The 13,711-nt window shown below is 38.0% G+C and overlaps 1 protein-coding gene across 1 annotated transcript in view; it reads right to left on the bottom strand.

Annotated features, from left to right (window-relative positions):
- The window catches only part of LOC117995288 (endoplasmic reticulum mannosyl-oligosaccharide 1,2-alpha-mannosidase-like), a 44,786-nt gene that overhangs the window by 9,937 nt on the left and 21,138 nt on the right, over positions 1–13,711 (bottom strand). The window contains exons 11-12 of the mRNA XM_034983276.2: positions 8,837–8,977; positions 487–6,784 (exon numbers count right to left, since the gene is read on the bottom strand). Of these exons, the coding sequence (XP_034839167.1) occupies positions 6,569–6,784; positions 8,837–8,977 (357 nt within the window). The 3' untranslated portion in view covers positions 487–6,568. The remainder of the gene's footprint in view (positions 1–486; positions 6,785–8,836; positions 8,978–13,711) is intronic.

The following is a 13,711-nucleotide window of genomic DNA, read 5'->3' as shown; positions in this document are numbered from 1 at the left end:
GTAAGCAAATGTTTGTATCCTGGAACAGTTTAGTGAACCTTCTTAGTGTATGTGTACAGTAAGAACCCTGTCTTTACTACTGAGCTTTTATTTTGAAACAATTTTATGAATTTTACTGTGTCATTGTCTATTCCATGCCAATGGCATCTTAAATTTAAAACATAGATTTTATGTACTATCTACCTAAGGCATTCTAATGTATCTAAATTAAGTCTTGGCATTAAGCTAGAATAACTAAGCATTATTAGCCATCATTATGTATTAAGCGACCCCGGTAAAAGTTACATTAAAAACAATTTTGCCTAACATCTAGCAAATTTCATTTATAACACCTCATATACATTACAAGGGAGTCGACGGCTAGCTTCTATTCTTTACTAGGTAGATAGATCAAGTAAATTATTTTTTTTTCCTCTAATCTTTGTAAGGTGGTAGATTATTCCGTATCCGGGTATATTTCTATTCCGCCCAATTTACCACCCTTACATTATATGCAAACATTTTGAGAACTCACTCGCCATTTTAGCTCTATGTGTCAACTGTCATGTTAAAAGTACGATTAGTCCTTATTTTAAAATGTATAAAATAAAATTCTAAAATGGCAAGTGAGATCTCAAAATATATGCACTATAATTAAAATAAAATAAAATTATATGACGGCTCTGTAGAAGAGAACTGCATAATGTGACGCACTCACAAACTTGAATGCCATAGAGAATAAGGAGTCTGGATTATTGAAGATCTGGATTGGCCCCTAAGATACGGGAACTCTAAATTTAAGGGCCAGTAGGTACTCCATTGAAGTCAAATGTAAAAATTCTGGTAATTAAAAAATATTCATATTCATATTCATTAGATTTCACAAAAAGTAAAAAATAGATGTTAAAAAATCTACGGAAACATTGCATAAAATATATGACATAAAATAATTGTACGCCTTAACTACTTAAGTAAATAATATTTTTTTTCGTGTACATATTATGCAAAATGACTACTACTTTAGAAGACTTAAGTTTCGGAAATAATATAATTACCTATATACTTAACTGTGCAAAATTTGATTTGCTTATTTATTAATACGTACAATTTTTTTGGTATAACAAAAGCTTAACATCTAAACTTATTATAAATCTGTAACTGGATTCTTCCCGTACATCTCTACATAGTATACAACAAAGTCGCTTCCCGCCGTCTGTCCCTCTGTATGCTTCGTCATCATCATCATCATCAACCGATAGACGTCCACTGCTGGACATAGGTCCCTTGTAGGGACTTCCACACGCCACGGTCTCGTGCTGCCTGAATCCAGCGACTCCCTGCGACTCGTCTGATGTCGTCCATCCACTTAGTGGGGGGTCTTCTAACGCTGCGTCTTCCGGTGCGAGGTCACCATTCCAGCGCCTTGAGCCCTGCCCCTTGTCACTTCAGCTTCACAACCTGTTGAGCTATGTCGGTTACTCTAGTTCTCCTACAGATCTCCTCATTTCTGATTTGATCTCGAAGAGCAATTATTAACAGTTTAGTGCGTTCTGTGTTGTAAACTAATTATATCAGAGAAAGTCTCGTTCACACGGACGCATTATTACAGCGCGTTAGAAAAGCGCCAGTGTAGACGGTGGCTTATTCGTGCCTTATTGTTACCAATTTCAGATTTATAGAACATATTATTCTTATTATTAATAATTAGACTATTAATATTTAATTTAACTATCTATTGAACCTACAGATTCTATTTCTAACAAAATTTAACTATCAAACATCGGAATAATAATAATCCATACTAATATTATAAATGCGAAAGTGTGTCTGTCTGTCTGTCTGTCTGTCCGTCTGTCTATCTGTCTGTATGTCTGTCTGCTAGCTTTTCACGGCCCATCCGGTCAACCGACTTTGACGAAATTTGGTACAGAGATAGCTTGCATTCCGGGGAAGGACATAGGCTACTTTTTATCGCAGAAATTCAAAGAGCTTCCATGGGATTTTCGAAAACCTAAATCTACGCGGACGAAGTCGCGGGCATCATCTAGTTATAAATAATAATAAAAAAACAATAGGCTCACGACTGGCACCTAAAGTTTCACAGTTCCACATTAAATTGGGTTTGTCTGTGTTTTCCTTAATTATTGGTAAGAAATAGATGTGAATACTTACTCTAAAACTTATTTGCGCTCACAATCAGCACCAATACTATACAAGTTTGTTTTGCTTTTAAAATATAAATAAATGTGTGGCCACCATTGACTTATTACTTCGTATGGACAGGGTTATAGAACAAACAAAATGGCACCGACTCATTGGTGCTCATGCACCGATGCAACCTCAGTGACGTCTGGATTTCAATCGGGTCGTTCATTAGTATTCAAGAGGTGGCGCTGATTTATTTGGTTTCTAAACCTTGAAATATATTGTTCGCTTGACCATATCTTGTCATTAATATCGATGGTGGCCACACAACAACTACGCTGCGTTGAACGTTGAATCAACACGCGTGTCACGTCTACGTATACGCTAACATCCTAGTCCTATATAAAACAACAAAAATGTTTCTATCTATGTTCTTTATACACCTTGAAACCATCCGACGGATGTGCCCCAAACTGGTTTCATTAGAAAGGCAATAATGCGGAGATAGTTTTAGACCAATAAATAAAAGGAATAAGGCAATATGTTCAGCAGCAGAACACGCCGAGCGGGTATTCGCTAGTAATAAATATTGACCAATTATTGCTAATTTTTGAAATTGCATAAGCGTTTAATTATCGAATTCTGACAACCCAGATTTTTTTATGATAGCAATAATTATTAGTGGTGTATATGAAAAATTGGCAAATTGCAGCAATGTGCAGAACTAAGCTTACCGGACTAAAATTACTGCTATACTTTTCCGGGAATATTGCCATAGAACTTTTAGACCTGTTAGCATTTAGAGTTTAGTGTAGAGATTGCATAACCAAATAAGCACTATTAAGATCTTCGCACATCACACTGACTCAATGCAGACTCTACTCTGATTCGACTTACAGTAAAGCATGGAAACGTGCATTTTATATCGTGTTCCTTACAGTCGACTTTTTAACATTTTGTTAAAATATGGATACGAAGTTCTTCTTCACTTACATCATTCAATGTTGAAAATTGTATCATAAGACAGAAATAAAATGCATAAGAAATGAAATAAGTGCTTCAAATGCGGCCCGAAAAATAGCAGCCAACAACTAGGTAACAAGCTTATTTCAAATTATTCGAATTTTTAGACTTATTATTTGGTGATATTTTTGTTCTCATTTGAAAAATTCTAATATTTTTAAATTTACTGTCGATGACAAGAGGTCTCACATATAAATATTTTGCCATCGTTATTAAACTTTATGTTAGGTTTATAATAAACTGAAGCTTCTCTCTGGGCTGGTTTCCGCACTTAAACGTTTCCGTCTGTTGTGCGTGCATAAACTGAAGCTGTTGATAATATAAAACTTTTTCTACATTTTGTAAGAAGAAACGTGTGCATAGGTGCAAACCAGGGGCACTTGAGCTATGTCATTTTGTTCGTGAGCCCTCGTCTACACCTACTTTTATAAGTCAATGTCATCAAGAATACGATATAAAGTTCAGATTTTCAAGCATTAGGCTGCCTGTCCACTGGTCCGGAGAAGAGAGGAGCGGAGCTGCGTAAATATTAACCAATAGAATTACATAAAACTCCCACTCCGCTGGACAAGGATTTGCGGACTATATCAAAAATCATGCATTGTAACGCGGAAAGGGGAAGCGGAGCACGGCTAGCTCTGCGTATGGAAAAACACAAAACACAGTCCGCAACTACGCTCCGCGTCACTTTCTCGCTCCGCTCCGCTACCTAGCTCCGCACCAGTGGACAGGCAGCCTTACTGTGAGTCGAGTCGGAGTGCAGTCGGCGACGAGTCGAGTCGTTTACGAAGACCTTTAACTGGTTTCAAGAAAAAAAAGGTTGACACAACACTACTAACAAATAGATATATTAAAATTCTACAACGTTATATTAAACCTAACACTAGGAACCCTAAGATTGATTTACGTTTAACATCGAAATATTAAATATCATATACATAGTATAATATCGAAATATATATATCGAAATATTATAGTTATATAGCTAAGCTCATTATCGGGTGGCATACACTGAGAGATCGTATCTCTTCTATATCATAGTCATTTTGAAAGCGGTCAAAGCCGAACCTGAAACTATTCCAGAAACTATTATTGATTTATTTATTTTATTTTATTTATTCTTATTTGTACCAAAGACATTTACAGTAAAGAGAAAAAGAGAGCGAAAGTGAACAGGGAAGCACTCATCTCTATGAGAGATCTCTACCAGTGACCCTTGGCAGTGCGAGAGGTAGTAAAGGGAGTAGAATAGGTACAAAAAGATAGAAATATCATGAAAAGAACACAATAGATACTATGTAATATTACCTACAAATCTGATCTAACCAATTTCAGAAAAAAAACTGCACCTAAAATATAACGATTTTGAAAGAAATCAAACTCGATTTTTCGAAGAATAAATATTAGAAGTGATTTATTTGCAGTAATCGATTTATTATACTGTTTTTCTATACTAATATTATAGACAGGAAAAATTTGTAAACTACTCATCAGATTACAAAATTCTTTCACTGAGAGCTTTACATTATCCCCCGAGTGATATCCAAATATATGAAACACAAAAAAATTTCTACTGTAATCATACAACCGATGTGCCACAAACCGATTTGATTAGAAAGGCGAAGATGGTTTAAAATCAATAAACAAAATGAATTTGGCAAGATTTTTAGGGTAGTAACACATGTATGGCGGACGAAGTTACTAAGAAATAAATATCGTATCTTTATTTATCGTACTGTACCATACCGAGCTGACTTTCGTAGGCGCTTTGATGAGCTTGAATCTAAGCATAAATATACCTACGAATCGACAACATATTTATGGGTGTTTAATTTCAGATTTGGTCTCACTGACCGCTCTCTAAACATCTGGTAAGGAGACCACAAACTTGGCGACAAATTATTTTGATCCCAATGCATATAGTCCGTACAAAATTACTTCTCACGAACCATTTTAACTCTATGAGTCAACTGCGATGTCAAAATTTAAATTATGATTAACAGTACAGGTCGATTACAGGTCGATGTCCAATATTTCTTGCCGGCTACTGTAAATTCTTGTTTTTTACCAGCAAACAAAGCCATTTCAAAGAAAATGTTATATTTTTGAGTATACAAGACCTAGCCGACGTCGGCTCATACAATCTTGGAACATCTCCTTTGTCGGCATGTGTGTGGCCTCCATTATAAAAATTATTTAGAAATAGTTTTAGAGCGTTGCCACATTATCGATACACGTTTATAATAACTATGTAACCGATATCAAAAAGTGTGACAACGCTTTAATAGTTAGGTAATTAGATAAGTACCCTATATTTTATACAATTATTTAGTATATATTTTTTTGGTAATGTTGAGTAAACTAGTGTATTCCAAAAAGCATTTATAAATTATATCAAGAGTTCAGACTTTTGTTAGTTTAAAAGATTTACTTCATTATGAAATAGATACAATAATTACTTAAGTATTATTATTACCGTTTTTATGCTAAATATTAGTTTAAAAGTACTTTTATTGTAAATAATAGGCATCAAACTTTTAGCTGTATGATTTTTATTGGTTTTAAGTAGCATGTTAATATATTTTGTTGAATAAAATTGAATCTTTATATATTGACAGACCATCCTCTATAACTTGTCTCTAGCCATCATGATGGCACCGCTGCTTTGTTTACTTTATTCTTTAGGACTTAGGGTTTATTATTGTGCAGCGATTTTGGGTATCTATCAGATTTGAAATAAGTGCTTCAAATGCGGCCCAAAAAATACAAGCAACGTCTTTATTTCAAATGAGCTAAATTTTTAGACTTATTGCTTAGGTGTTGTTTTATGTTAAAAAATAAAAATTGTTCTCATTTTTTAATCCTTTTCGAATCTTCATTTTACTGTCGATGACAAGAGATCTTAAATATAAATATTTTGCAATCATTTTTAAACTTTATGTGCAAGTGTTAAGGTTTATAATAAACAGAAGTTGTTAATATTGTAAGATTTTTTTCTACATTCCGTAACAAGAAACATAGATGTGTGTACGTGTGCAAACCCGGCCACTTGAGCGACGTCATTTTGTTCGTGATCTGACATCTATACATTGTTGACATGTTACTATCATCAATGTTACTGTGTGACCTGCAATGGTGCCAACATGACGTCAAGTTTGTTACTTGCCGTCATGTTGGCACGGTGTATACAGTCCGTATAAAATGACTCCTCACGCGCCATTTTAACTATATTATGGGTCAACTGATATGTCAAAAGTACGGGTCACTTTTAAAATAAAGACTAAACTCGTACTTTTTCTATGAAACTTGACACAAAAAGTTAAGATGGCGCGTGAGGAGTTAAATTGTACGCGTTATACATGAAGATTCAATACATAAAGTGCAAATGACGTCGATATTTGCTATGGTAGGCCTCGTTTTATCAATTCTTGTGTATAGGTAGCGGGTGCGCCTCGGAGTTGATGACGTACTTGCTGAGGTCGATGGTGTACCTGTCGTCGGCGAACAGCAGGTACAGGTACTTGAGCGTCTCGGAGAGGAAGAACGACTCCATCATGTCCCGCGGTATGGGCTTGTCGGACTTCACGTTGTTGAGCGACGTGTAGCCGTTCTCCACGCGAGCGTACTTCTCCAGGCCCTGCAAGTTATGCACAAACCATAAGGTGACAAGAAATCCATACTAATATTGTAAATGCGATAGTGTGTCTATCTGTCTGTCTGTCGGTCAGTCTGCTAGCCTTTCACGGCCTATCCGTTCCACCGATTTTGACAAAATTTGGTACAGATATAGTTTATGCATCTCGGAGAAAGACATAGGCTTTATTCCGGAAATTCAAAGAGGTCCCACGGGATTTTAAAAAACCTAAGGCTTCATTTACGGAGACGCGGGGAGGTGCGCATCGCATGTGGCGTGGCGTCTCGCGGCGCGTCGTACGGTTTTTTTTGTTTACGGTGAGGCGGCGCGTGAAGCGGCACTTAGCAACGCACGCGTAATCACAAACATGGCAATATACGATGTTGTTCATAGAGATGCGAGGCGGGAAGAGTGGCGGTGGCCGCCGCTGCGCCCGGGCGCGTCTGCGTTGTGCGATTTCCAAATAAAGACTGGCAGAAGGTTCCGCTGCGGGCATCGCTTCATCGAGAATGGCCGCCGCGTGCGCCGCCACGATGAACGCCGCGTTGGACGCGTCGATGCCATCCGCGGGCTCGGCCGCAAAAAACGCTCCATCTCAAACAAACGCGTATAAAATTGCTTCTCCGTAAACGCACTCATACAACGCCATATGTTTAAATTCAGTGCGGGCCGCGCCGCCCGTCGCAACGCGCGACGCCCCGCGTCTCTGTAAACGAGGCCTTAGTCCACGTGGACGATGTCGCGGGCATCATCTAGTAAATTAATATTTGTTTTTCAAAATCACCCACTCAAGTTTATAAATATGACTAAATAAAAATAAATCTTCCTAGAGAGTCACATGTCCAGAGTAATAATGTGATTCAAAGTGAAAATATCGATGAGTCACACTGTGACACGATTGAGTGTGATGCGCATTGCACTATTGTCGTACCCACTCCTAGCAAAAGTTTTACGCTTAGCTGGAGGAGAAAAGGAAATATTAGGCATGGTTAATGTGGCTAATATTCATTTACTAGCTGATGCCTGCGACTTCGTTCGCGTGGGATTTGGTTTTTTTTTAAATCTCGTGGGAACTCTTTGATTTTTCGGGATAAAAAGTAGCCTATGTCACTCTCCAGGTCTTTAACTACACCCAAGCAAAAAATCACGTCAATCCGTCGTTGCTCCGTTGCGACGTGATTGAAGGACAAACCAACAAACCAATAAACCAACAAACAAACACACTTTCGCATTTATAATAAGGGTATATGATATTTGCATAGTTTTTCACCAGTGTGCTTTCTCATGAGACTATTCACGACACTAGTCAATCTTTAAAGCAGCTCTCTTCTGACGACCTCCCTGGCGCAGTGGTAAGCGCTGTGGTCTTATTAGTGGGAGATCCCGGGTTCGATTCCTAGCGAGGATTTGGAATTTTATAATTTCTAAATTTCTCGACTGCTATGGTGGTGGGCTTCGGCCGTGGCTTGTTACCACCCTAACGGTAAAGCCGTGTCGCCAAGCGATATAGGAGATGCTATACCCCTTCCAGGTTAGCCCGCTTCCATCTTAGACTGCATCGTCACTTACCACCTGGTGAGATTTCAATCAAGGGCGAACTTTTATCTGAATAAATAAATAAAAAACTCGACAAAAGATGGTGGCCTCAAAACAGTTGTTCTGTTTGTTTACCAATTCTGTGTGTGAACGTTACTTTCGCAAAGAAACAGTATTAAAACAAAATTTCATCACAATTCGATGTACCCATAAAGGACACTTTAATTGATATTTTAAACTACCCAAAATATTGCAGGTAAAAGAAACCGGTCAAATGCGAGTCGGACTCGTACACCAAGGGTTCCGTACCATAAGTACAAGACACACTGTAATTTTTAATGGCGGACATTTAGAAATTCACGATCTTGGTTTTTATAATTATTTGTTGTTATAGCGGCAATAGAAATACATACAGTGAAAATTTCAACACTCTACCTATTACGGTACAGCCCGCTGATAAACAGACAGACAGACAGACGGGCTGTTAGGGCCTCTAATCTAAATAGGCTATATGAATACCTGGTATATCTGCCAGCCCCAGTCCTGGTACGTGGAGTTGCCAGTGAGCTGGTACATGTACCAGAGGCTCTCGACGAACTCCGGCCGCAGCAGGCTGTGCGCGTCCGCCGTCTTCGTGTACATGTCGTCCGTCGGGCTTGCCTGCAACACCAGCCACACAAACACAATCCATATCCATCCGTCATTTCACTTATCGTGAGTACTTGCATGACTTCACTTCCACGGCCACTTCCAACAATCACGGATACGAACCGGATACGGATGAGTGCACAAACGCCCTTATATTAAAAATACGAGAGTCTGGCGTCGAAACTAAATTTAGAGTATTTACATCTTTTTTTCTTTTTTTCTTTTGCTAAAAAAGGACGAGAAATTAGTTTCAAAAAATACTAAAGTGCACTCTACGACTGGCACCTAAAGTCACTACGTTTGACAGTTCTAATTTAAATACGGCTCGTCTGTCCTTTTCTTATTACATTGGTAAGACAAAGATGCAAATACCTTGAAATTTAGTTGCGCTCAGAATCGGAAGGTCTGTATGTCTGTCAGCTAACTTTTTACGGCCTAGACGGATACCTTTGCTTACCGGGATAAAAAGTATCCTATGTCCCTCCCCGGGATGAAAGCTATCCATCCTGACCGTTCCATCAAAATCGGTTAAATGGATAGGCCGTGCAAAGTTAACAGACAGATCTCACACTTTCTCATTTATTATATGGGTTAAGAAGTGACGTTTCTTAAGTATACATTACTAGCTGATCCTGCGACTTCGTTCGCGTGGATTTAGGTTTTTAAAAATCCCGTGGAAACTCTTTGATTTTTCGGGATGAAAAATCTATGTCACTCTCCAGGTCTTTGACTTTACCCATATAAAAAAATCACGCTGATCCGTTCCTCCGTTGCGACGTGATTGAAGGACAAACCAATAAACCAACAAACAAACACACTTTCGCAATTATAATAGTGGTAGTAATAAAATAGGGGTAGTGATAATTTTGAATGCCAACCCAGTAATTTGAGCTGTGCGTTGATAGATCAGTCAGTCAGTCTATAGCTATTATAAATAAACAAATAAAATAACCTTTTATATATTATTTATTATGAACCTTTATTATGACGTAGGCATCCGCTAAGAAAGGGTTTTTGAAAATTCAACCCCTAAGCGGGTGAAATAGGGGTTTGAAGTTTGTGTAGCCCACGCGGACGAAGTCGCGAGCATAAGCTAGTATATACATATATAGATATGTAATATTAGCCATTGGGCCAGCGTGGCGGTCTATGGCCTATACCTTTCTCATTCGGAGAGGAGACCGAGGGCCGGTGATGGGGTAATCATAATTCATAACGATGATGATGATGATGTAAAGTATTGTATTCCAGAATTGGCTGTATGCATACAGTGTTCACAACGAATGAATAATTTTTATTTTATATTCCACTAGCTGATCCCCGCGGCTTCGCCCGCGTAGATTTAGGTTTTTAAAGATCCCGTATAGCCTATGTCACTCAGGAATAATGTAGCTTTCTACTGGTGAAAGAATTTTTAAAATCGGTTCAGTAGTTCTAAAGATTACCCCCTACAAACAAACTTAACGACATTACCTCTTTATATAATAAATACAACGGGCCGTGCAGCAGAAATCGTAATATTTTAATTTCGCCATAACTTCAAAACCAAACGTCCAATTTTAATCATTCAAAGACCAAATATTATCTCCATAAACTGTTCTTAGTGATGAAATCATTTATTTTGATAAGGATTAATAGCATGAGTAAAATAAACGCGTTTAAATGTAGTCCAAAAAAAATTCAAGATTTTTAAATAAAAAAATGGTTGCTGTGCCTCACTCGACATAGATGAGTATAGTGTGTCGCGGACTTTTTTGTAGATATTTATAAGATCTACAATTAATTAGAACATTTTATGGTTCTATCTTTTATAGTTTAGGCAGCGTACGCAAAATAAGTAACTTTTCTGGTTGATTTTTTACACCTTGTGTCCGAAAAACCCAAATATCTTACGGAACCCTATTTTTTCCAAAATAAAATATAGCCTATGTTACTCGTGGATAATGTAGCTTTCGAATGGTGAAAGAATTTTTAAAATCGGTCCAGTAGTTTTTGAGCCTATTCAGTACAAACAAACAAACAAACAAAGTTTTCCTCTTTATAATATTAGTGTAGATTACAGTTAGCCCTTGTCTGCAATCTTACCTGATGGTAAGTGATGATGCAGTCTGAGAAGGAAGCTACTTTCTACACGTACATCATAGTTTGCCTCTAGACCAGACCAGAGCAATTTAGAAATTTTCAATTCCCAAATTAATTTCCAAGTTTTATTTTATTTGTTAAAAATTAAATTTTAAAAAAAATATATCAAAATAAAAAATAAAATTAAAAAAATGCCACTTCTGGGAATCGAACCCGGGACCTCTGACTTAAAAGCTCACAGTGCACACCACTGCGCGCGACGGTGGGATAGTGGCGCGCGGCGCGTGGAGCTCGTTCTTGGCGCCCAGGGCAGCCGACGGCCGCGTCATCAGCACATTATTGTATAGATTTGTTCCAGTTCTTACTCGCGCTATGAGAGTTTTTAGCAAGTTGTGATATATATACACCCCAAACGCGGTATACCTGTGGGGATCCGTTCGCCTCGAGGTAAACCAGTTTCGCCAAGCTGGTCTAAGTTGGCATGTCAAATCAATTTAAATCATTCTGCGAGTTTACACTACACTTTCACAGTGGGTGTAAACTTCATTACCTACGAGGAGTTGAAACCAATGGCTCATAACCAGCCATCTTGATCCCCTTTTTATACATTTATTTTTAAAGAGGAACTGTTGAGTTTCTTGCCAGCTCTTCTCCATAGTACTACTTTCCGAACCAGTGGTAGAGTTGCGCTGGTCACTGCCTGCTCTAGCCGGCATTGCTGACAAAGACTTCGAGACAGTCACTGGGCGAGCACTCTATATTCCCTCACTTTCATAGTTCACCTCTGCTGGTCCGTGTGTATGCTCTAGGCAGCACTGTTGACATAGACTTCGAAACAATCACTGGGCCAGCACTCTCTATTCCCTCACTCTCATAGTTTTAATAATGCAAGGCAAGTTTCCGATACAATCAACGACATAAAAGTACTACACTAGCGGCACGCTATGATGGCCGGTTTGACACATTACAATAGTGATGTGGAATGTCAATTTATTCTCGAACAAAAAACAATTAAGTTTTGTTTTTGTACCTGATTAAATAGGTTTAATAAAACAAAAATGTATATGTTTATTTAATTTATTTGAACGAACTGAATATTTGAACGAAAATGAATATACATACTTTATATGCACACAAGAAACATATGAATACAAAAGATACCGAAAAAGGTGCCACAAAAGGCCATAATTAATCAGATTCGTCCATACTACTATTTTCACTGTCGTCACTGCTATCATCACATACATTAATAATTATATGTTCGTTTTCTATAATATTATCTATTTTCACATCTCTTTCATAATCTTCCCTTATTAATTTAACAGTTCTATTCACAACCTTTTCCCAGTCTCCTTTAGTCACATGTTCACAAGCTTCTTCTAATAATTTTAGCATTTTTTTTGTGGTAAATGGGGGTTCTGTATTGTGTCTTGCAGCATATCCCTTAATTTGAGCCCACACCAACTCAATCGCATTATACTCACAATGGTAAGGCGGTAACCGTATAACTCTGTGCCCATGTTCTAATGCTATTTCGTCAATGACGTATCGGATCTTGGTTGGTTTGTTTTCTTTTAAAAGACGTACTAATTCCGCTTTTAACATATTCATGTTTGCATCTACGCCATTTTTACGAAGCCATGCGACGATATCAGCTTTCTTTTGGGATTGGGCAGGTGGCTTGTCAATTTGCATCGAGTGGTATGGGGCGTTGTCCATAATTATAATAGATGGTTCAGGGAGGCTACACAACATTGAGGTAAACCATTCAGTAAACTTTTCTCCATTCATGTCTTCATGATAGTCTCCAGTGGTTTTTGACGCAAAAGCCATGAGAGAACCTTCGACAAACCCGTTGATGGTTCCGGCGTGACAAATTATAAGTCGCGATCCTTTTCCTACAGGAACTTTGGAAGTAGATGCTGCTGTGTCATCGTTCCAAGAACGGCCTACAGTATGGTTAGCATTAAGCCATGTTTCATCCAAGAACACAACATTTTGCCAATTTTTGATTTCTTTCACTTGCCGTAAAAAAGTATACCTTGCCATCGCTATATCAAATCTTTCCATCAATATTTTGCGTTTGTTACATTTTTTGTATCGAAATCCAATGGTCTTCAAAATCTTCGTTAAAGAACTTTCCCCACCGAAGAATAATCCAGCTTCCTTCAGTGAATGCACCAACTTTTTTCTTGTTGGATACTCCTTCTGTAAATAGTAGCCGTAAACATGTCTTCGGATAGCATCGGCATCAAAGCTATCGATGCCTACGACTGGTTTTGCTCGTTTTCTCTTTTTTGGTGTGTGAAGTTTATTTTCTTCTGTGCCAGTCTCGCCATATTTTTTTTTAGTTATCCGTCTAACAGTTCGTTGTCCAATATTAAGCGCATCAGCTACGCGTTCAACCACTGACGTTATAGGTAAAATTGGCCCTCCATTTTGAGCTTCACGATCGAAATAGTTACGAAGGCGTATTAGGAACTCACGTGTCTGACTATTTAGAACAGTTCTCTGCGTACGTTCGGTCATATCGACGAAATCCACAACAAAGGGCTTGAACAGAGTCCAAATTAACGAGCAAGGGTCAACAGCAATGCAGTATCAATATTTGAAATCCAAAGCCAGGTCAAAACTATATCACAATCGCATTGCACTGACAGTTTA

The sequence above is a fragment of the Maniola hyperantus genome, chromosome Z (assembly GCF_902806685.2).
Source record: "Maniola hyperantus chromosome Z, iAphHyp1.2, whole genome shotgun sequence".
Taxonomy (NCBI): Eukaryota; Metazoa; Arthropoda; class Insecta; order Lepidoptera; family Nymphalidae; genus Maniola; species Maniola hyperantus.
This window is presented reverse-complemented; position numbering and strand designations above follow the sequence as displayed.